This window comes from Lemur catta, chromosome 2 (assembly GCF_020740605.2).
Source record: "Lemur catta isolate mLemCat1 chromosome 2, mLemCat1.pri, whole genome shotgun sequence".
NCBI lineage: Eukaryota > Metazoa > Chordata > Mammalia > Primates > Lemuridae > Lemur > Lemur catta.
The window spans coordinates 54,778,204-54,803,771 of NC_059129.1; the positions used below are offsets into that span (position 1 = coordinate 54,778,204).

Below are 25,568 nucleotides of genomic sequence, written 5' to 3' on the forward strand. Positions count from 1 at the left end.
TCTTTTTATTGCCAGATAATATTCCATTGTGTAGATACACCACATTTTATCTATCCATTTGTCTATTGGTGGACATCTGGCTTCTTTTTACTTTTTGCTTATTATGAATAATGCTGATATTAATATAAATATTTGTGTAAACATTTTTGTTCAAACACCTGTTTATAATTTTCTTGAGATAGACCTAGGAATGAACTTTCTGGATCATATAGTAATTCTTCTTAACCATTTGAGGAACTGCCAAACTGTTTTCCAAAGCAATTGCATCATTTTACATTTCTATCAACACATGAGGATTCCAGTTTCACCATATCCTCACCAGCACTTATTACTGTCTGTCTTTTGGATGATGGCCATCCAAGTGGATATGAAGTGGTATCTCATTATAGTTTTACTTTACAATACCCTGGTAACTAATTATGTTGAGCATCTTTCCATGTGATGTGCTTATTGGCTATTTGTATATTTTCTTTGGAGAATTGTCTATTTGGATACATTGCCTATTTTTTTAAAATTGGATTACTTGCCTCCTTATTATTGAGTTGAATATTGAGTTGGAATAATTCTGTTTTTTTTTTTTTTTTTTTTTTTTGAGACAGAATCTTGCTCTGTCACCCTGGGTAGAGTACAGTGGTGTCATCATAGTTCACTGCATCCTCAAACTCCTGGGCTCAAGTGATCCTCCTGCCTCAGCCTCCTGAGTAGCACGACTGCATGCACAAATCATGACTGCCTGGCTAATTTTTCTATTTTCAGTGGAGATGGGGTCTCACTCTTGCTCAGGCTGGTCTCGAACTCCTGAGCTCAAGTGATCCTCCAGCCTTGGCCTCCCAGAGTGCTAGGATTACAGGCATGAGCCACTGTGCCCAGCCAGAATAACTCCTTATTATATAAATATATATAAAATACTAGGTACAAGTCCCTATTCAGATATATGATTTATGATTTACAGAAGTTTTATCCCATCCTTTGGCTTATCCTTTCACATTCTTAATGGTGTCCTTTGAAGCATGAAAGTGTTTAATTTTGATGACATCTAGCTTATCTATTTAGTTGCTTACTTTTTTGGTGTGTATCTAAGAAACCAGTGTCTTTAGTTCTTTTTTTTTTATTTTGAGTTTATTTTTGTAATATGGTGTAAGGTTGGAGTCCAATTTTATTCTTTTGCTTGTGGATATCCAGTGGTCCTACCCAATAGTCTTTTGAATTAAGATTATATTATGCCCATTTAATATGTGAAGAAACTGAGACTCACAGAACTAAAGTGATTGGTTCACTATCATCTGAAGCTAAATGTCCATGCTAGAATTTGAACTTCAGTCTTCCCATAACACAACCAATATTCTTTCTGCTATAATACAGTTACTGCCCTACCTCCTATTTTCAACAGAGCACCTAGATATCATATAGAAATTTTTTCCTATTTTAAATTTTTATTTTCTTCACTTTTAAAAGTGGAGGAAAATAAGCTCTGCTAAATTAGTTCTACCACGGTTAGTTTCATGTTAATAACCAGATAAGGAATATTACATTAGACAAGATGGAAAATGTTTCATGCAATCTATGAATCAAATTAATAAAATACACAGTATCCAGCTGACAGATTGAAAGGGAATGAGTGAAATACTTTGGTTGTTTGTGGACAAATTTATTTCACACTGAGGTCATTAAATGAAGAGATGGAGAAATCAATTTGAAATAATATTTCTATTCTGGTCCTTTGTCTATTTTTAATAGGTTATTTTCTGGTTATTGAATAGTTTGAGTTCATTGTGTATTTTGTATTTTAGCCTATACAATGTATGATTTGCAAATATTTTCTCTCAATCTGTGGTTGTCTCTTTGTTGATTTTTCCCTTTGTTGTTCAGAAACATTTTAGTTTGATGCAATCACATTTGTCTATTTTTATTTTGGTTGCCTGTGCTTTTCAGGTCATATCCAAGAAATCACTGCCCAGACCAACATTATGGGGCTTTTCCTGTTACGTTTTCTCCTAGTAGTTTTATAGTTTCAGGTCTTACATTTAAGTTTCAGGTCTTACATTAAGTATCCATTTTGAGTTGATTCTTGAATACAGGGTGATATAAGGGTCCATTTTCATTCTTCTACATTTGGATATCCAGTTTTTCCAACACCATTTATTGGAGAGACTGTACTTTTCCCATTGTGTGTCTTGGCATCTTGTCAAAAATCAATTGAGTGTAAGTGCGTGGGTTTATTTCTGAGTTCTCTTTTCTAATACACTTGTTAATATGTTTGTTTTATGCCAGTACCATACTGTTTTGATTAATATACCTTGTAATATATTTTGAAATCCAGTAATGTGATGTCTTCAGCTTTGTTCATTTTGCTTTGGTTGTTCAGGGTCATTTGTGGTTTTAGATAAATTTTAAGATATTTTTTCTATTTTTGTGAAGAATGAAATTGACATTTTGATAGGAATTACACTGAATCTGTAGATTGCTTTTGGTAGTATGGATGTTTTAACAATATTAAATCTTCTCATCTATGAACATGGTATGTCTTTCTGGTTATCTGTGTCATCTTCAACTTTTTTCGTCAATGTTTTATAGTTTTGGGTATGCAGATATTTCACCTGCTTGGTTAAATTTCCTCCTAAGTATTTTATTTTTTGATGCTATTGTAAATGGGTATTATTTTCTTAATTTCTTTTTCAGATAGCTTTATTGTTAGTGTATAGAAATACTACTGATTTTTGTAACTTGATTTTCTCAAATTATTGGAGAAATGCAAACTAAAACTACAATGAGATATTGCCTCACACCTGTAAGATTGGCTATTATCAAAAAAGATAAAAGATAACAAGTGTTGATGAAGATGTGGAGAAAAGGGAATTCTTGTGTATTGTTGATGGGAATGTAAATCAGTATAGCAATTTTGGAAAACAGTATGGAGCCTCCTCAGAAACCCAAAAATAGAATTACCATATGGTCTAGCAATCTCACTTTTGGGTATATACCCAAAGTAATTTAAATTAGTATGTTGAAGAGATTATCTGCTCTCTCATGTTCATTGCAGCATTATTCACAATAGCCAAAGTATGGAAACAACTTAAGTGTCCATCAACAGATGAATAGATTTTTTAAAATCTGGTATACATACACAATGGAATACTATGGAAATTCTGTCATTTGCAACAACATGAATGACATAGAGAGTAAATTATGCTAAATGAAATAAGCCAAGCACAAACACCAAAGGATCTCATTTATATATGTGAAATCTGAAAATGTCAAACTCATAGGAGTAGAGAGTATAATGGTGGTTCCTAAAGGCTGAGAAAAATGGGGAAAGGGAAGATGTTGGACAATGGCAACAGAGTTTCCATTTGACAGAAGGAATAAGTTCAGGTGATCTATTGTACAGCATGATGACTATAGTTAATATTATAATAATGTATATTTCATAATAGCTAAAAGAGTAGATTTTAAATGTTTTCACCACAAAAATATGTTAGGTATTTAAGATGATGTATATGTTACTTAGCCTGATTTGATCATTCCACAATGTGTATATGTATCAAAATATCACATTGTATGCTATAAACATGTATAATTATTACTTATCAATTAAAAATTTTAAAACGAAAAAAATGTTTCTGATTTTCACATAAGAAAATGTCTTCAATCCTCCAACATATTCTAATAGAGCTAAATAGTCTTCCTATTCTTATACTTTTGCATAAGACATTGAGTAGTGATTTAATGCCAATAAGAATTTTTTTTATTAAACAGAAACAACATTTCCATCTTTATGATACAGTTGGTTAACATCTTCCAATCAACATTTGTTGATTGTTGATTGTAATATTTGTTATTTGTTTTATACTTACTATGTGCTAGGCTTTGTATTAGAATATTAATTCAAGCCACATAAACCCTGAAGATTGTGCCTTATTAGTTCTATTATAGTCCTAAAATTTATATAATCAGATGTGCTAAAGTTGGATTTTCAATGCAAATTATTGGATATCAAAGTTTCTATTCTGAACCTCTGTGCTCTACTCTCTGTAAGTATAAGAATAATGCCTAGAATACAGGTGCTCAAAAATGGTTTTTTGTTGTTGCTATTAAATGTCTCCTTACATGGGTTAATAACCCATGGGACTCACTTAGAAATTATTTCATGTGGGAATTCTTTTCTATTTAATAAACCAGTCGATTTCTCAGAAAACATAGTACAACAGCCAACATATAATTTTGACTGCAATGTTATGTTATGACTTTAGAAAACATTATTGCATAGCGTATACATGAAATCATTTTAGTAGAATCACATTGACACCCTTGAGCTGGTGTGTTCAGCATGCTGGAACTGGTTATTCCTCTAAATGAAATCAGATTAGAGAAAAGAGGACTAAGGGCATAGAAAAAGATCAGAAAACAGAAAATATCATTTCCAAGATTGTTCAGGTCGGCTAGTTTATGCTGGGTTAGCAAACATCAGCGTCTCTCTTTCACAGTGTATGTCCAGTGTGGGTTGTGAGAGAGGACTTTTCCTCTCACTCAGGGACCCAGGCTGATTGAGGCTGTGCCTTCATGTTGCAACATAGCTTCCCCATTACGGCCTCAGAGGAAGAAGGGAATACGGTCTCTTTATATCCACAAATCCACATTTCAGCTTGGAATTGACACAGTGACCTCTACTTAAAGCCCATTGGTCCCAACTAGTCACATGACCCCGCGTAACTGTCAAGGTTCTGAGACTATGAGGAAGCACCTGCCATTCAGAGGGCACCAAATGTCTCTGCCACACAGAGCTTATCTAGTCCAGTGTCTTTCAAAATGTGCTTCTTTGACCCCTAGGACTCTGCAGCGGTGTGTAATGAGTTCTGCTAACACTGAAGTATAGTCTATTAAATAACGAAGACAAAAATCACTGAATGGATCTTATCGGCCTTTATGTGCTTTTTTTTATTGAGAATCTGTAAATGAGTATGTCAGGAAGAAAAGTTTTGCTGCCAATAGAAGTTGGAAATTTATTCATGTGTTCCATTTTTTTTTCTGTCCTCAGAGGACTATTCACTTAATCTCACCCAGAAGGTTGTCTTCACCAGTCACCGAACATCCTACAAGGTCTTATAACATGACACTTCTCCTACTTGGATTTTAGCTTCATTAGTGCACAGTTAGGCCATGATGTTAGGCTGGTATCTCTAATTATATATTATGATCCTACACATGCTTGTCTTCAACAACAACAAAATCGAAGGAGAATTCACATGCATTGTGAAGCAGACATCATATTTCCTTTTCTAGGTCTCGTTTTCATAATTCTTCCCCAAATTCCAAGTCACCTGAGACAAAGCTTAAAATAAGGCTATTCTGTATTTAGCTAGTTTTCATGTCCACTAGAGGTGAAAATCTATAAGTCTTCCTTACCCTCTAGCCTTTTGTATCTCTACTGACCAGGGTTATTTTTGTGAAAGAACAAAGTAGAACACTAGTCCAAAAAAAAAAAAAAAGCCAATTGCTGTTAATAGACTCAATGTATGCTATAATATAGCATTCAAATTTATACCATTTGTTCAACATTTATACTTATATGTCCTTACTAAAAAGATGTATTTTTAACAGCGAATGTCTCCTTCCCACGTCCAGTAGGTCTTGTTCTAGGCCAGTCTATTGCACAGTTCCTTCAGTGGCTGGTGGGCGGGTGGTGGGTGGTGGCTCTGGAGAAGAAAGCTGAAGAGGAAGAAACCCTGAGGAGCATACAACAGGACTCCTTTTTCTCTTCCCTTTGTAAAGTAGTCTACATAACAAACAAACCACTTAAAAAAATTTTTTTTATAGATGGGGGTCTCACTATGTTGCCCAGGCTGGATTTGAACTCCTGGGCTCAAGGGATACTCCTGCCTTAGCCTCCTGAGTAGCTGGGACTATAAGCATACACTATCGTGCCCAGCTAACAAACTAACCTCTTTTTTTCTTAAAAGTTAAGAAAGAACAAAGAGTGAAGCTTATGGTGACAACAAGGTGCTGCCTCTTGGAAGTAGTCTTTTCTCTTTAAGAAAGATGCCGTGCTGTTTAATGTTATGAGGACATATCCTGGAGCCAGAGTCCCTGGGTGCAAACCCTGCTTCTGCCACTTACTAGTCATGTGACCTCAGATGAGTTACTCGGTCTCTCCAAAATACAATTCTTTCATTTATAAAACAGGGATAACAATAGAAACAAAGCTAACTCATTGGATTATTATGAGATTTAAATAAGTGGTGGTATGAAATGAGGTTAGCTAAGGAGCTGGCACATAGTTATTGCTCAAATGATAACAGGTCGCATTATTATTTTCTAGAAAGTAATAGGCATTTTGTCAAGAAAACAAACAGTTTTATACAAGCTGTACCCTGTGGCCACTTATTAAAATGCCAAAAAATAAGGTTTTAAAACTAACAACACAGTTTTAATTTTTAATTAATTTTAATTACTCAAACCCAATATCAATGGAGAAATATGGAGACATTTGCACCAAAAAACTCTTTAAAAACAAAAGATATTGTGCTGGTGAAAGCTGGGCGTTGTGGTCCACATCCAGTCTCAGTACTCACAGAGATGATAACAGGCTCCTGGACTGCTTTGTTAAGAGCTGTGGTGGGGCCCTGGTAGCGGAAGTCTCACTTTGATGTCATTTGCCAGTGCTGTCCAGGGTCCTCCACTGTAGCAAAATACTTAGCCAGAACTCCACTTAAAAAGTTAAGCAACTGTGGACAATTCATTTTTTTTAACATGCGACCCTGTTTTCATCAAGTGTTTTAGCTTATTTTCTTTCAGAATATTATAGGGGTACAAATGTTTTGGATGCATGAATTGCTTTTGTACTGCTTGAGTCAAAGTCATAAATATGTCCATCACTTAGATTGTGTACATTGTACTCATTAGGTATAATTTCACCCAATCACCTCCTTCCCCCTCCTCTACCTGCATGATTTCTGTTGAGTTTTACTTCCATGTGTGCATGAGTGCTGATCAGTTAGTTCCAGTTTAATAGTGAGTACATGTGGTGTTTGTTTTTCCATTCTTGCAATACTTCACTTAGGAGAATGGTCTCCAGTTCCATCCAGATTTTTGCAAAAGGTATTAATTCATCTTTTGGTGAGTAGTACTCCATGGTATAAATATACCACATTTTGTTAATACACTCATGTATTGATGGGCTTGATTCCACATCTTTGCAATTGTGAGTTGTGCTGCAATAAACATTCGAGTGCAAGTGTCTTTTTGATAAAATGACTTGTTTCCCTTTGGGTAAATACTCAGTAGTGGGATTTCTGGATCAAATGGTAGGTCTACTTTTAGTTCTTTGAGAAACCTCCATACTATTCTCCATAGGGGTTGCACTAGTTTGCAGTCACACCAATAATGTTTAAGTATTCCTTTCTCTCCACATCCACACCAGGATGTATTGTTTTGGAACTGTTTGATAAAAGCCATTCTCACTGGAGTTAGGTGGTATCTCATTATGGTTTTGATTTGCATTTCTCTGATTATTAGTGACATTGAGCATTTTTTCATATGTTTATTTGCCATCAGTCTATCTTCTTTTGAAAAGCGTTTTGCCCACTTTTTAACAGGGTTCTTTGATTTTTTGCTTGCTAATTTGCTTAAGTTCTTTGTATACTCTGGTTATTAGCCCTTTCTGAGATGTATAGCATGTGAATATTTTCTCCTATTCTGTAGGTTGTCTGTTTGCTCTGTTGATTGTTTCCTTGGTTGTGCAGAAGCTTTTTAATTTAATCAAGTCCCATTTTATTTTTGTTGTTCCTGTGATTGTCCTTGGGGTCTTCTTCATAAATTCTTTGCCTTGGTCTATATCTAAAAGAGTTTTTCCAACATTCTCTTTGAGAATTCTTATGGTTTCATGTCAAGATTATCCATCTTGAATTAATTTTAGTGAATGGTGAGAGATATAAATCCTGTTTCAATCTTCTACATGTGGCTATCCAATTTTCCCAGCACCATGTATTGAGTAGGGATTCTTTTCCCCGGTGTATATTGCTATCTAGTTTGCCAAAGATCAGATGGCAATATATGGATGATTTTATACCTGGGTTCGCTTTTCTATTTCATTGGTCTATGTCTCCATTTTTGTGCCAGTATCATGCTGTTTTGGTTACTATAGCCTTGTAGTATAGCTTAAAGCCTGGTAAAGTGATGCCTCCAGGTTTGTTCCTTTTGCTTAAGTTTGCTTTGGCTATTCAGGCTCTTTTCTGGTTCCAAACGAAGTGTAGAATTATTTTTTCTAGATGTGTGAAATATGACATTGGTATTTTGATGGGGATTGCATTGAATCTGTAAATCATTTTGGGTAGTAGGGACATTTTAACAATGTTGATTCTGCCAATCCATGAGCATGATACATTTTTCCATTTGTTTACATCCTCTGCAATTTTCCTCATCAGCCTCTAAATCAGTGCAAGCTCTGACTTAACGCTTACACTTAAGTTTTTGCAGGTGACTTCCTAATTTAAATTTTAATGGCCCTTCCTTCCCCATTTTTTTGCTTTAATTCCAATGGCACTGCCAATGACTTCTGCAATTCTGTCCAGTAAACACATAAATTCTTTTCTGTTTCAGGCGGATAAGTAAAAATTAAATAATATATGCCAATTTCTTTCCATTGGATAAGGAGAAGGAGGGTTAACTTCTACTACTACAAGTGCCACTATGACTTATCTCCGCAAAAATGTTCTGCAGATAGGTGATCTCACATTTGTATTAAAATATAATCAAAACTACAATCATAATTTCATTCTCTTCACCTAACCACCACTGCAGCCATCCCTCTTACTCCCACCTTGAACGTTATCATCTCATCCCTGTTTGTCCTCTGAACTTTTAAATTGAGACAGTTTATCTTCTGGCCACAGCCTTCTACCCTCCCAGCTCTCTCACTCATTTATTCCCACTACACTTACTTTTAAGCATCAAGAGAACTGACTATTTCTTCTTATCAGACCTTCTCCCTTCACTTCCTTCCCTTTCCACCTGATACTTCATAGTTTATCTTCAACAACATTTATCTCTCTTGCCACGTATTTATCCAATCCAATGGTCAAAATCACAATTTGCATTAACCAACATTTCCACCTTTACTACAGATTGATGAAATGTCCTAGAGAATTCAAACACAAAACTATGATGTAGCTTTTAGTTCAGTTCACAGGTATTCTGGTTCTCCTGCTTTGAGACATTTCACCACCCCCATGAAGTTGGCAGCACTGTGTGATTTATTTTGGCTGGTGATGGTCTAAATGGTGGAGGCTGGATCAGCCTCCATCCATGAGGGACAACACCTAGAACAGAGCTCTTTCCAACCTGAGATAGATATGTGGCATAGAAAGAAACAACTCTGCATTGTTTTAAGTTACTGATGCTCAGGAGTTGTTACTGAAGTATAGTTCGTCTATTAGGACTGATAGAGAGTCCTTAAAAATTGTTGGTCTCCAACCTCAGCTGTGTTCTCAGTGCTACCTATAATTATTTTCCTGATAAGATTTTTTTCCTCTTTTCATAATGATATGTCCTTACAAAGTATCCCCTTTCTCCTCACTACTGACCCCACTTCTTTATTTCCTCACTGTCAGGAAAAAAAAAAAGTTACTGTCCTCTTCACAGGGCAAATAAAACACAACAAATAAGAATTTTCTGTTATTGCACCTACTCTGATTCCTTTCTCCTTGCTTCTTTAAGGATGAAAGATGTAGCTTTCCCACCTCCTATCTATAATGAATTCCTGTATTTGGGCTCTCATTCCCAATACTTCCCATCTGAGAGATCTTGCACAAAAAATTATCTTATATCTTGCCTGTTATTAGAATATCGCTCTCTCTCTCAACAGGCTTATTCCCATGAACATCGAAACATGATGATGTCTCTTCTGTATGAAAGAAAGAAAGAAAGAGAAGAAAGAGAAGAAGAAAGAAAGAAAGAAAGAAAGAAAGAAAGAAAGAAAGAAAGAAAGAAAGAAAGAAAGAGAAAGAAAGAAAGAAAGAAGAAAGCAAGCAAAAGAAGGGAGGAAAGAAGGAAGGAATGAAGGAAGGAAGGAAAGAAGGAAGAAAGTGAGGAAGGAAAGAGAAGTCCTCCTACATTCCCTCCCAAACATCATTCTCTCTTTTCTCCCATTCATAGGCAAACCTGTTCAGAGTATGTTCCCTGTCTCTATCTCTTTCCTGCTGAGCCCTCTTCAGCATACTGCTTTTGCAACTACAAGTCTGTCACTCAACTATGTTAACACAGGCTTTAAGTGGAAAATGTACAACCAGATGTACTACACCATTGACAACCTCTCACCCAAGATTGTGCAGGGCTACAATTTCAACAGCTTCTACCTGGACCTTGATGAGCAGTTAACATCAGAGTACTTCCTTGAGGTCTGTCCAAACAAGGACTTTGCCATGTTGTGCCTCCATGCAGAACCACCCTACAAGGACATAGCCTTGAAGATCAACATCTGCAAGTGGGAGTATTCCCATGGCCAGCTTACTGGTGGCATCTTTGAGCTCTGATTCCACTTCAAGCACTATGGCCATGGGTGACAGTGGGCCTATGGATGGATGTTTAAGTCCCCAGGATCATACAACAAAAATAGTACATTTGGGATCAGGTCTGAGCATGTCCAGAAGGCATCAGTAAGTTACAGAAACAGGTCACCCCTGTTATACTGACACATCGCTCTCAATTTACACCTTTGACCTGTTGGGTGTGACCAGATGACAGAGGAGGAAAAATCTTGGGTTGACATATAAGTTAGCTTAGTATGTTGGAGCAAGCTGAAAACGGACTTCTACTCCACTCGGCTACATTCAAGAGTGCTCCCAAAGGACAGTGGTGAGGGGAAAGTCCCCACTGGACAGAGTTTTGAACAGTACACTTGGCCATCTGCTTTGTGTGGAGGTGTGAATATACATGGACTCTTGGGCAGTGACAAATGGCTTGGTTGTTTGGTCAAGGGCCTGGAAGGAAGAAATTTGAAATATCAGAGACAAAGATGTGGAGGGACTTATGGGAGTGAGCACAAAGTATGTGGAGCTTTATCTCTCACATTAACGTCCAGCAGAGATCAGCCACTGCAAGGAGTGTTCGCAACAACCAGGACAGGATGATGCACCCAGTAGTTATCAGCCTGCCTCTCTCTACTACCGCTCCACTGCTTCCTCAGGGAACCCATGAATGCTGTGTCCATGATCAAAGACATGCAGGCTATGCTCTTACCAAAGCTGATGTGGCCACTGCCACTGCTAAACGCATGAGCTTCAGGGAGCAGAGAGCAATGATGAGCTCTAAATATGATACCATCTTTCAAGGGAAGGGTGAGCCACTTGGAACTCTTCTACACTGAAGAGAGCAGCAATTTATCTTTTCTGGAATTAATAGCTACTTCTGAAGTATGTTTGCTTTTACTGCCTACAGTGCTTCTGTCAACAAAAATTTTAATCACCTCTTATTCACCTCTTTGGTGAGGGAGGGATTGTGGCTTTATGTTATGGAGATGGCTGAACTCACAATACCTGACGCAGGATAGATGAGACAGATGGCAGATTATTAATCATATACACTCACAGCCCCGGAAGGACATCACATGTCACATAGAGCCACATAGGAGTTTCACTCAGGAACAGAGTGAACAACCAGGGGGTAGGGAACAGGCTTGGTAGTATCAAAAGGATAGGATGACCTCTGGTTTCCACTTGAGGATGTGACTAGCTTGTTTGAATAATCCCATGAGCTGGCAGAGAACTGAAACCCATTACTGAGAGACAAAGCAGAAACTGTGCCTGGTTTCCTTGAAAAGCAGAGCTGTTTGGCCAGGGGACCTTATGTGTGGGAGCAGAGCAAGGAGGGGAGCTTGTTGTCATGTCACTTGAAGCCCTCTCGGCTTCAGAGGTCATGTCAGCATATATAACAAATTGGGTCCTAATTGCAGGGCTTTCCACGACAACACTATGAGAGGTTTTACAAAATGCCTGCTCTTCCAACATGGGCTTTTTCTCACCTCATCTCAGAACACGGGTGTTCTGAGAAAAAAAGTTCAATAATGAGCCATGAATATGAGCTCATTGACATTACCATGTCGTCTGGCAGCAGCTAAAGTGCTCTCTTAGGGATATCTGTGGGGTTGGGATTCTGTTCTACAGGATGCATTATGTATCTGCTATCATGTGAATGTCCCTTCCAAAACTCGTGTTGAAATTTCATTGTCATTGTGATGGCCAGCATTGTCCCCATTAGCTAGGATGCCCCAAGAGCTAGAATACACAGGTTTGGGAACACAGGGTTGGAAATAGGATTGACCCTCAGCCTAACTCTGATTTCACAGAATTCAACAATTCAGTGAAAGCTCAGACTCATTCACACTGACTGCCCTAGAGCTTCTCTGACACCATGAACATTTGCTCAGTTCACACACAAGTGTAGCTTGGATGTGAGTTAACCTCCCCAGGGGTAATCATCAATGAGTGGGGAACAGGAGCCAGCCCGTAACTGCTCCTACTTCTTACCCTTCAGGTGGATAATTATGGGGGGCACTATATATGCTGCTCAGGTGATCAAGGGGAAATTGATCCCCCAGTGCTACAACACCTTCCTCAATAACATACCCCTAACACTGGCTTATTCTTTCCCTAATCCCTTACTTCTGCTGCCTGGTAAAACCTCCCAAATAAACTTTCTGCACACAAGTCCTGTCTCAGGCTCTGCTTTTAGGAAAATCCCAGTTAATAGTTGAGAATGTATTCTGAATGTATATTTGCATATAATATAAACCCCCAGGCTAGGGAAATAAAAAGAAATACGGGACCTCCAAGTATATTTTTCTTAACTATTCATTATTTCAAAGCTCTGCAGATCTCCTGTGTCTGCATTCTTTTTTAATGTGCATAAAATTTTCAGCCAACATTCATCCTTACTAAGCAAGAATAAACAGATGAACACTAGCTCTGAGTGACTGCAAATTTAGCTGAAGTGGACATGATAGGCAAATAGAGCACTTCACTCTGGATCTTGGCTGTGTGGGAGGACAAGCCTTCCTGCAGAACACACCTACCATATTTAGTAGAACCGGCCAGGTTATGATCTGCGACTCTCAGAGCAGTCGTGTACTTGTACACTGCTTCTGCAGCCCCTCAGATTCCAGATCCCTGAGCCTGCTAAGCTAAGTGATGAGCTGCGAGCTGAGCTTCAGAATCACTACAGTAGTTTGGAAGAGTTAATGCACCTCAAAGTATTTAATTTTCTCCCAGGGAGTCATGTGCTTGTTGGTAGGAAATGGATGACTAAGCAATCATTATCAACCCCATGGGATAATTCTAGCACAGGGAAGCAAACACGCCAGAGAGGAACAACATGCACTACAAAGCTTACTTACTGTGAACTGAGAGAGGCAAGCGACATTTTATTGATCATTGGAGGATAAATCATGACATCACTGTTGACTCTGTTATTAGTGTCATGTTTCCCCTGAACATGATAGGATTTCTCTTCTAGGTTTCATGGTAAATATTTCACATTATGAGTCTTAAGTAATGGATTCCACTGCGTTTATTTTCCTGGGGACATCATTATATTGTATTTCTATACATTAGCACAAATATTATCTCTGCCAATTATAACTGCAAACACCTTGAGTCAAATGACTGCTTGCACCTTAATTAAAATACAAATCAATATATCAATCAACATGCATTTATTGAATATGCGTTGTATAGAAGGTGCTACCCTGGGCATAATGGGATGCAGAAATGAGTGTAAGACATGATCTTTATCCTCACAGGTCTCAGAAACTATCATTTTATTTACACTTTTAGCATTCATATTTTTAGCATCAGACATGTTTACAATAAAGAATTATTTTAGCTTAAGAATTCCAAATGGTAGTTGAGAATCATAATGAGAAAAATAGAAAATCTCTAGAAATCATTTCATTATTTAATAATTTTTTTTAGAATCGAAGACTTTGTCTTTTCAAAATAGAAATTTAAGTATGTTGCCTTCGCAGTGAATTTAGTGTACTAAGATTTTCACCCAAATGACATTATTTCTATTTAAAGTTTTAATATATTTATGCATAAAACCCAATTTCTTCAAAAATGCTTTTTTTAAATCAATTAAACATTTTCTATAAAGCACATATTCAGGTCTCTCTGTCACTGAGAGTGATATCAGATTCTGGTATACTGTTGAAGACACCAAATACTGCAGCATTTGAACATTTTCTTTAAGTCCTAAAGGAAAGTGAAGCAGCATGTTTTAGCAGGGCACAGGCCTAGGCGCTGCCAGCTTAGCGGGTGGGGGTGACGTCACTCCTCCAGAAGGCCCTGGCCCTGTTGAGGCCCAGCAGACGTCATATTCTCTGTTTATATTCAATTCGGCATTGCCCTTCTGGCTGGGGGACACCCACCAAATGGAGAGAACTCTAAAAACAAAAAATGCACAAGAAATATAGAAATTAAGAGACATACGCCAACAGTTAATAGACCTAAGGTTTATTCAATTGTAATTTTCTCTAAGAGGTACAGAGTTCAAGTTTTTAAGGTTGGCAAGTGTTTGTATCAATGAATTTCACAATGTCAAGCATCAAGTTTAGCCTTCAATTCAAGGAGGAGAAAAGGAGAAAAGTCTCTTATTTTAATAACAATCTCTTTACAGCTTCACACGCCTCAAGGCTATGGGCCTGCTTTCCACCTTCTGGCTTAAAAAAGATAGCACAAATAAGGCTCTTTCCACATTTCTGGCCCCAAAGCTGTGACAATTCATTTATAATTGCTGAGTGAGATCTCTATGCCACATAATATAGGTATTTAAAAACTACGTGGAGTTAGTATATGAACCATTGTTAAAGTGCACGTATGACCAGGACTTTCCAAAAGGTTATTTTGTGGGTTCCAAATGTTCTGATTTTTTTTTTCTCCCGAGTTAGGAATGAGGGATGAATCTGTGTGGGGATGAGGGGAGGTTAGTGTATTGTAAATACAAAGATTTTTGAGGCTTGGGGGCTTGAAAAAGACAAGCAGTCTGTTCTGTCAATCTTGAAGGTTGGAGGGAGAGAAGGAATGCGGACAGAGGAGGTGGATCCAACTTAGATCATCAGTCTGTTTTCAGGTTTGAATGCAACAGGGCACGGAATAGGCTCCCTAGCAAGGAGATTCTTAGGAGAGTTGTTAGAATAAGTTGCAGGGTTCCCGTAATCCCAACAAAATTGCATCCACAATTTTGTGTAGAAATACTTACTTTTCTAGAGAGGGGATCTATAAGTTTTGTGAGATTTTCTAAGAATCCATAATCCCCCAAAAGGTAAAATGAAACAAAACCAACCAACCAACCAAATAAAAACCCACTATGTTAACCAAAATGTGCTTGCGTTTCCAAGAGAATTGAAGTTTTTTCATGAATGCTCAAAATGGAACAGTCTCCACTGCCAGCATCAGAACTGCCCAATCACCAATCCTTAAAAGATTAATAGTATTTCTGTACTGTTTGATTTACTGTTTGATTCATAATGGGAAAGAACTGACACCAAATTAATTTCTTAAAGACGCTTTGAGGTAAAATAAGACACTGGGCTGTTGCAAAATTAAAATTGTGGATTCTAGGATTTAATTGTTTCTACCACAGCAAGTCACTTCCTTTGGGGGAGTTGGTTTCCAAGTTCACTGATTTCTCAGAACACGCCTTGACAACCCATCACCTCAATTTCCTAGAGAAGTCTGTTTATTTGAAGGTGATTTCATGTATTTTTTGATCACTTCATTTCACAATTTATTAAAATAAGCCCAATAATTAAATAATCTCAACTGATCTCTTCCTAGAAGAATTGTGAAATAAAATGCTGAGATCATAGGAATTCACTTGTGTTTTTTTTACAAACTGAGATAACATTTTTTTAAAAAAATGTTCTTAGTAGTGTGAAAACATATATAAGATGTATATAACATAGTATCAGTAATTAAATACAGTTAATAGAATTCTTAGGAAGAAAGTACTAGGAAAAATCTTGCCAAAGGAGTTGGTCAAAATTACTGATCTCCACAGTTTTGACAAATATCATCCTTCTAATCTGAAAAGGCATCCCTGTGACCTCCTGCTGGTGGGAGAATAGTAGCATGTTGAGTCAGTCGGGGGTAAAATCGTGGCATCTAATTTGGTGGACCAGGAACTAGTATTTGGTTCTACACAGTCTGGCCTTAATGTTTACTTTGCCAACAATAAGCCAAAAACCTTTGTGAAGGGTGTTTTGTGTTCCCTTTCATTGTGAGTTCTGAGAGCTCTTCATCAGTGATAATTACTTGCACTCAGAAGTGCAAAAGAAATTAAGGGAAAGTGCTGAAATGTGCATATTTGTGGGTAACATAATATTTTCTGTCACTAACACACTTACATAATTTCTATTGAAATGTCACCCAAGAGTTTTATTTAACCCTCCGTTCATTAGCCTTATTATATCAAGAGTAAATTAAAGCATAAAATGCTGTATGAGTAGCCCTGAGATCGCAATGCTTAATTTCTGAGCTTTAGCCTCAGTTTTAATATTAATAACACTTTTTATCAAGTTTTCAAAATTACTTATGAACATTTGGAATTAAATTGAACTTCCCCTTATTTCTCACAACAGTGGTCCTCAAAGTGTTGCACCCAGACTAACAGCAGCAGCAGCAGCACCTGGAACTTGTTAGAAATGCAAATTCAAAAGCCCTCCCCAGTTCCTACTGGATCAGGAAGTCTACAGATGGGGCCCAGCAGTCTGTGTTCTACCAAGTCCCCCGCTGACCCTTATGCTTATGTCAGTTTGAGAGCCACTGGTCTAGTAGAACAGACCTACAGAGGAATTAAATTATTGGAATATTCAGTGGTCAGAGGTAGGAATAAAGCCTCTTCATTTCTGTTCACTGTTTTTATTGTTGGATTAGTTTTCTTCCACACCATTGCTTGCTTTCCAAATGGACCAAAGGCTATGACTTGCATTCAAAACCGATGGTTCACTTTTGGACCTACAAACATTCCTTTCTAAGGAAACAAGGCCAAAGTCAAGGCCACATTTATTTAACCCAGGGAAAAGGGTCCAAACTAGTAAATTCATTGAGGAGCTCCTAACATTGGGAGTGGTGGAAACACTGCTATTAGATCTTGGCCAGGTGGTAATGGGGCACATAGATTAGATCCTGAATTCAGGGGACCAAATATCTTCTCAATCTGGTTCTATCTAAGGCACCTGTTGAGATCAGGCCTAAGTGAAGAAATCAGTTAGCTCATCTCTAGTAATTGAAACCAAGGGGCTAGAGTTTATGTCAAATTTGAAAGTCATCATGAAATTCAAAATTCTGAAAATACTTGCCTGTTTTGGTAATGGGTCCAGAAGACTACAGTCATATTTATAAAGCATTAAGATAATACATATTTGAACCTCTAACAGAGCAAACCACCTGAAAGAAAAATATATAATTGTTACTTGATTGCGAAAGATGTATAAATATCTACCCACAGAGAATATCTAGAAAGTGTACATATTTCAGAGCAAATATACGGCCGACTGAATGAAAAAAAAAGTCAAGCTTTCAAAGAATTAAAGTTAGTTTTATTCAGAAGTCTTACTGAGGACCATAGACCAAGGCTCCAGCCCAAGAGGAGTCTTTCAGAGAAGTTCTGTCAGACTCTTCTAAAATAGTATTTCAGCTCACATTTTATACCAGTGGTGGAGGTTCAGTTTGTGCAAAATCACATCACATCTGCTCAGAAAATACATTAAAGCAGAATCACATCAAGGTTTAGGTATAAGAGTATATCTGGTTAAGTTTGCAAGGGCATAATCACTAACCTTGGCAGACAGTATCTTATGTGTAAGAAAAGGCAAGGACCAGGGTCATTTATCTGTTATATTCTTTTAAGAATATAGTTACTTGGGTAAAGAGATGTAGGGGATGTGGGCTCTATCCTTTTTCTTCTTCAAAGCATCCCTCCAGAGAGATGCACATTGTCACTCCGTCAGGGACTTTGTGCAATTAAAGCCCCATTCTGACAAGCAGACTGAACAAACATGACTTCTCACATTTGTTACTTTGTCTCACAATATGCTTCTTTGTAATATAATCTTTTACTATTAAAAGGACAGAATAAGAACATACTGTTCTTTATTAATACCATCACTCCACAGGGTAGTTATGATGATTAAATTGCTTTAAAATGTACGTAAAATGCTTAGCCAGTGAAAGCACTCAATAAATGAAAGTTCTTCCCTAAGTTTTAGAACTATGCTTTCCAATACTGTGGCTATTTAATTAAATAAATTAAACAAAATAAAAAGTTGCACTAGCTATATTTCAAGTGCTTAATAGTCATATGTAGTTCCTGGCTACCACATTAGACAGTGCATATTTAAAACATTTCCATGATCACAGAAAGCTCTATTGGACAGTCCTGCCTGGGTCTAGACTCTAGTACCCACTGAAAATTACTGCCTGAATGTTCTATAGGGACCTCGTTCCCCAAACCTCCAAATCTGCTCTACCTTTTGTAATCCTTGTCTCAAGAGTGCCCAAGCTTTTTGATCACACACCCCTGATAATAAAATATTTGATATTAAATAAAAATAAAATAGTTTATAATAAAATATATACCCTACAATATATTGATGTTCATTTGTTTTAAATTATGTATGACCAGTTTATTGCCTACTTTCTATGACATATACAAATAGAAACTAAAAAACCAAGAAAAGTATAAATGAATTTCTGCCATTTTTTGTTGTATCTCATGGGTTGTTTTGATCTCTCTGCAGGGTAGGTAACCCCTTTAGGATTCATAGCCCTTAATGAATACAATTAGTCCAATGGGCCAGAAAACTGGGAGTCACCAATCCTCAATCCTCTCCATCACACTTCACATTCAACTAGGCACCAGGGCCTTTTGTTGATCTCCTAAATAATTCCCCAGTCCCTCCCTATATCCTCTATCTCTAGTCCCAGCACTACTCCCTTGGTGTAGTTCTTAATTTATTGCCTAGATTACTTCATCATTTAGCTTCCATATTGGTCTCTTGCTTCCGGTTTCACTTTCCTCCACTCTATCCTCCACTCCACCACTGGAATAAACTTTCTAAAACGTATAACATCGCTGTTTCCTCATTTTACACCCACATACACATAAGCAGGATCTTTCCATGCTTCCCATTCCTTTCCAAACACCATAGCAGAATGCAGCCTGCCCTTGCAGATCCACCCCCGACTTATCTCTGCAGCCTCCTTGCTCCCAGAGCCCCACGTGACATCCATGCTCTTGCCACACTCTATTACATGACATTTCTGGAATGACAATGTTCTATAAGCCCCTAGCCCGTCTGAGGCTCAGTCTCCCGGAAACATCCCCTCATCGCTTGCCTCTGGGCTGAGGTGCCCGTCCTCTCCATTTCTCTGGTTCCCTGTTCCCATCTCAGCTGTAGATCCTCCTGCACTGGATTGTGATTGCTCATTAGCCATCTCTCTCCTACAGGAGAAACTGTATTGTTTGGCCTTAGCATGGTGCACAATGATGGTGCCTAATAATGCTAACTGAATAAATGAATAGACAATGGAAGGTGGTGCCTTCCATAAAGCAGACTTGATTTCCTGCCATTTCTACCTTTCTCTATGTTTCTGTGGCCCTTTAAATATCTCTCAACTAATGTCCTGTAATCCTGCTATATCCTATTATATTACAATTAGGCATTTGCATGTCTGTCTCTCCTTACAGACTACAGTCTTCACAGAAAGCAGTAACCAATATTTGTTGCTTGGATGAGTGAATGAATGACTATGAACACTCTGATGTTCATATAAAATAATTATATTTTTCCCCACTGGTGTTCTTGAAACATCTTAACTATATTTTATTTCAAATAAAACCTGGAGTACTCCAGGTGTTGTTATAACCCACTTGAATACCACATCAATTCTTCTGCAATATTTATGGTGCAAATTTAATCCTATGTTCTGGTAAATGCTAAAGATAATTTATTCCAAGAGAGTATCAATGTCCATAAAATAGGACACACCCAATATTTTCTGATTCAGATCAAACTAAGCAGTGATTCTAAGAAAAAGCAATTTTGCTAATTTGTGTGCAGGTTCAGAATTTCTCACAACTAAGATTTTGTCAAACTTTTAACAAACTAGAACCTCCATTCCTGGCCATGATAAAGTACCAAAAGTCAGTGTTATCCTCCTTCCTTAAATAAACCCTAAAACAAGGCAAAATCCACCGTGTAGAACCCTATGATTGCTTTAGTTTACTGCCTAGGGCAGTTTCTTGGCCACAGTGCAAGGAAGGGAAAACCCACCAAGACCTGACAGTATTACTTAAGGAGACAGCGATCAAAGTTCAAGTTCAAGCAAGCTAAAAGAGACTAGAATTTGTAGGCGAGAATATCAGAGAGGAGGGAGTTTCACAGAGAGATAGAGCAAAAGTACTCCAGAGATCTAAATAGGTGTCTTTTTGAATATTTGGCAGAGTACTGATCTCTGCATGTGTGAGAGGAAATTACCGAGGTTGGAAAAGGATGATGAAAAGAAAGTCAAAGAGCAATAAGCTGAATAAGGCCCAGAGCTCACACAAGACGTGGAAGTCTGTGTTCCCACAAGAAAGAGTGTAAAGACCTTTTAGCCGATGGAGCACTGCACAGAGTCCTTAAAAGGGTATTGCCTTAGCAGTGGTATTATATTATCTTATGTTAAATACCGATCTGGAAGTACCTTAATAAAGCTTAAAAACAAATTTTGAAAACTTGTTTTTCTAAGCAACTAACCACATGCTGTAATAAAGTCTAAAACTAAAAGAATACCATAAAATCCAGCATCCAAGACACTTACATCTTGTATCTACTCAAAAATTACCAGGCCTAGAAGAGATAAGAAAATGTGACTCAAAAGCAAGAAAATCTGTTCAAAACAAACAGGCTCAGAAATGATGGATATTGGAAACTGTTAATTAAATATACTCCAAATGTTCAAAAAGGTAGAAGAAAACAGTATGATGAAGAGAGAAGTAGAAGATATAAAAAGTATCCAAATTGACCTTCTAGCAACAAAACTATAGACCTCAAATAAAAAATATACTGGATGGGATTAACAGATGATAAGATACTGCAAAAGAAAAGATCATGGAACTTAATTAACATAACAATGGCAAACATCTAAAATGAAGTACATAGAATAACAAGACTGTAAAAGAAATGAACAAAGTGTCAGTGACCTATAGAATAGTATAAAGCAGCCTAACATAAATATAATTAGAGATATGGATGGGTGAGCAGGAAAATATTTTAAGGAAATATTTCAAGGAATATAAGGAAACATTTTCAAATTTTTGAAAACTATAATTTCACAAATCCAAGAAGCTCAGTGAACCCCAAGCAGAAGAAACAAAGAAAACCATGCCAAGCAAATCATAATCAAATTTCTAAAAAACTTTTATAAAGGAAAACATTTTAAAGTAGCCAAAGAAGACACAATAAATAAAGAACAACAAAATTAAAAGATAACACAGACTTTTCATTAGAAACTATGTAAGCCAGAAGACAATGAACAGTATGTTTAAAGTGTTGAAAGAAAAAAATAAACCATCAAGGTATAAAGAAAAGTAGTTAATAGGTTCTTTGTAATAATGCACTAACTCCACTGTGAAAGAGGCCAGCTTGGATAATCTGGAGCAAATATTTAATTTCCTCCTTAAGGATTTAGAATATACCATGTATTAGGGAAAAAATGATTATCTTTGGGAGATGTGAAAGAGAGAGAGATGTTGAAATGACAGTCAACCATTCAATAGAGAATTTGAAGAATTGACATTTGGACAGATCGTGACATGTGTGCCTGTGTCCACCATGGCCTGTTTTGAGGAACTCAAGACCCAAGGACAACCATGGACAGTCCTGCTGCAAGCCACAATGTTGTCCTCTACTCAGACTTCGAGAGATGTACTCGTGAAGAAAGGGAGTTGGATGTTGGAGTGAAATCATCTTCTCAGGGGAGGGATGAGGCTGTGGCTGTTTTGTACAAGAGACAGGCACAGTGCCATGTAAGGGCATGTAAGGTTAGGAATAAGTGACTTTCTGTGAAGTGCTCAACTTAAATACTTTTCTCTGGGACCATGGAAAAGAAATAGCTCGTGTACAATTTTAATATTTCCCTATCTATGCTGTAAAAGAAACTCAGTCAGAACTGATGCACTGGCACTGCCTTGTGTGACAGTGCAGTGGAGATTACAGAGGTGATAAAATGGCAGGACGCAGGAGTGGCCTCACTTTCACCCCGCTGTGCTGCTGGCGGTGGTGTGGACACAGCAGCCTCCAATCTTTAGTGAGGTGGGTGGCAGCAGGTGGAGGAGCTGGAGTGAAGCAAAGGTCGCAGAACACCACGGGTCAAATTCCGAATGGGTAACTAGGACATGAATGTCACATTCCTGTCTTTTCTCCCCTCTCCTCCTGAAAGGGAGTGACTTTTCTTTTTCTTTTAGTTTGAATGTCAGCGGAGTGACTTTTATGGGAACAGTGAACTGATATTTAGATTACCCACCAGGAGTTCTTACAATAAAATGAGATCTCCATTCATTTATTCATTCATTCAATATTTATTGTGTCTTTTTATGTGCTTTATATGCTTCAAAGCACTGAAGTTACCCCAGTAAACAAAGACCACATTCATGTTCTTATGAAGCTTAAACTCCAGTAGAATACAACCTAGTATTAATAATATAATAAATAAGACAAAGAGAAAGGGAATGATGGAGGTGTGGGCTAAAATATTTTAGATAAGAAAGGCCTCTGGGATGAGGTGACATTTTAGCAGACAATGGAATAAAGTAAGAGAGTGAGCCGCAGTGAATATCTGGGATACAGCATTCCATGGAGAAGAATTAATAGGTATAAAAACCCAGAGGTAGGAGAATGAGGAACAATAGCAGGCTTGTGTCACCAGAAATGATCAAGAGAGGGGAAGGCCAGAGAAATATTTTAGTTATATAGAGAGCCTCGTGGGGCATGTTAGAGAGCTCATTTTATTCTGTGAGATGGGAACTACTTGAATGGTTTTAAATGATATGACAAATTCTGAAAGAATCGTCTGACTGCTACTTTGAGAACAACATATAGGGTGATAGGGATGAAGATGGATTAGGAAGCCATTACAGTTTTCCAGACAACAGAAAGTGGTGACTTGGACTAGGATGGGAGAAACAGTCGTGAGCCATAGTTCGAGTCTGGAGATACTCTGTAGGATGGTTTGCATTACAGATGTAAAGAACATAAGGGAGTTAGGATGACTCCAAAGTTCTTGACTTGAGGAAATGCAAGGATACAGCTGTTATTTACCTCAGCAATGGGGAAGGAAGACTAGATTGAGGGAATTGTAGTCTGGAGCCCAGTTTTGGACTTGGTAAGTAAAGGTTTCTACAGGCAAGTGCCTTCTAGACATCCAAAGGAGATGGCGAATGGAAGCTTAGTAGATGAGCCTCACGTTTAGAAAGGATTCACTCAGGCTGGAGATATGGGCGTCACCATTATTCAGACAATTATTTAAAGCCATGGGATGGTATGAGATCACTTAGGCAGTGAGTTAAAGAGAAAAGATAAAGAATCTGAGGAGAGAGCCGTGGGATACTCCAAAATTTCAGGGTCAGGAAAGGAGATGGAGGAGAAGTAGCCAGAAGGGAAGAATAACAAAAAGAAGGTGGTGCCTCTGATGCTCCATGAAGAAAGCGTTTCGTGGAAGGTAAAAGCCACCCTAGCAAAAGGAAAAGGGGGTAAAAAGTACCAACATGTGAAATTAGACATAAAGTTCCAACTTAAACAACCCCTTCTCAGCACTTAGCTCCCTTCCTACAAGTAAATTAGACGATGTCCCTCTTTCAGATAACTAAGCTGACATTGTGGGTTCAGGAGAATCAGCAGTGACTTCCTAATGGTCAGTGTTTACTTGGCAGCACTAGAAAAATACTAGCTAATTTTATTAATTGTGAATTATAGAACAGTTTTGTAGGTTCCTTGTTTTATCCAAGCAAACCCTATTTTGTTATTGTTTTAAGCCCTGCTCTAACATTAGCTTGTCATAGGCCAGAGTAGTGACTTCCCAGTTCTCTGAGCTCAGCACCCTGGGATAAAGGACCTGGCACTCTTCAAGTCTGCACGCTGACACTACAACCAACAGTGAAGACAGTCAGCGATTCGGAAGGGCAGCGTGGGGGGCCGTGCTAGTGAAGAAGGTACCCTAGGCAGAGGAACAACCTGCTCCAAGGCACAGACCGAGAAGGGGCCCTGGAACATCTAGGGGCCCACAAGTTATTGACTCCACGCAGAGGTGAGGTGCTGAGAGATGGAGCCAGACAGGCAAGAGGAGCAACTCATGGAGGGGTTTCGATGTGCCACGTGGCAGCATAGGGATTTTGATCCTGAAAGTGCTGCAGAGCCAGTGAATAGACTGTACCTATTGAAAAGTGACAGCTACATGTGAAAGCAAGGTTCCTTTAAGCATTATTACACTCAGGAGGCTCTCGGTAAAAGGGTTTCCCTATCACTAAAAGGGTTCGCTAAGCCAATGAGCAATGTAAGCAAGACCAAAGTTCGTAAGCTAAGAGCACAGTTTTAGGAAGACCACGTATACGCTGATTAGAAACAATTAGAAATAGGAAAGGCATAGTGGGTGAGCAAGCTGGCTGAATAGCAACCTCAGGTCCCTCTGCACCAACACTAATTTAACCACTATCCACTCAAGCATGCCTATGCAGAAGAACCAAAAGTCAGGTTCGCAATCATAATTAGAAATAGGGGCTACCAAAGGCTGGGGGTTGGAGGATTGGGGAGATGTTATTCAAAGGACACAAAGTTTCAGTTAGATAGGACTAAATTCAAGAGATCTACTGTATGTCATGGTGACTACAGTTAATAACAATATATTGTGTATTTGAAAATTGCTAAGAGAGTAGATTTTAAGTGTTGTTACCACAAAAAAATAAGTATGTGAGATAATGCACATGTTAAATAGCTTGATCTAGCCATTCCACAACCTATACGTATATCAAAACACCATGTTGTATACCATGAATATATACAATTTTTACTCATCATTTAACATAAATAAATGTTTAGGACTTTCAAGAAAAATATATGTTAGAAGAAATGTATAAAGTAGAATGAGAAAAAAAGGAATGATAGAAAAGTTCAAAAGAATAATTAGAAACATTTATCAATTTATTAAAATAGTTTTCTTCTACAATCTATAAAGCAGCCCTCCTTAAATAATTTTAGTTGCTGTGATGCTTATAAAAATGAAAAAAATGCATTTTCCTTAAAGATAAACTATTACTCAGGGTTTTGACCACCTCATTACTATGTATTTTGAATTAGTGAGGCTTAACTATTTTTCTTCTATTTTTAGTATTATTAGTTTAGTTATTAAATTAATATCAGATACTAAAATAGAATTAATATTAATATAACATTGAGTATTACTTCTCAACATTTTCATATCTTAAAGAAAAAGTAAAATGAATTAATAATACAATAATAAATGTGTGCTGAAAAAATCTTATTT

General features: G+C 37.6%; 1 protein-coding gene across 1 annotated transcript in view; it reads right to left on the reverse strand.

Moving 5' to 3' along the window:
• Nucleotides 1–13,539: 13,539 nt before the first annotated feature.
• LOC123632914 (24-hydroxycholesterol 7-alpha-hydroxylase) overlaps nt 13,540–25,568 on the reverse strand; it is an 88,763-nt gene continuing 76,734 nt past the window's right edge. Inside the window, exons 11-12 of the mRNA XM_045543676.1 lie at nt 17,348–17,435; nt 13,540–14,431 (exon numbers count right to left, since the gene is read on the reverse strand). Coding sequence (XP_045399632.1) covers nt 14,360–14,431; nt 17,348–17,435 — 160 coding nt within the window. The 3' untranslated portion in view covers nt 13,540–14,359. The remainder of the gene's footprint in view (nt 14,432–17,347; nt 17,436–25,568) is intronic.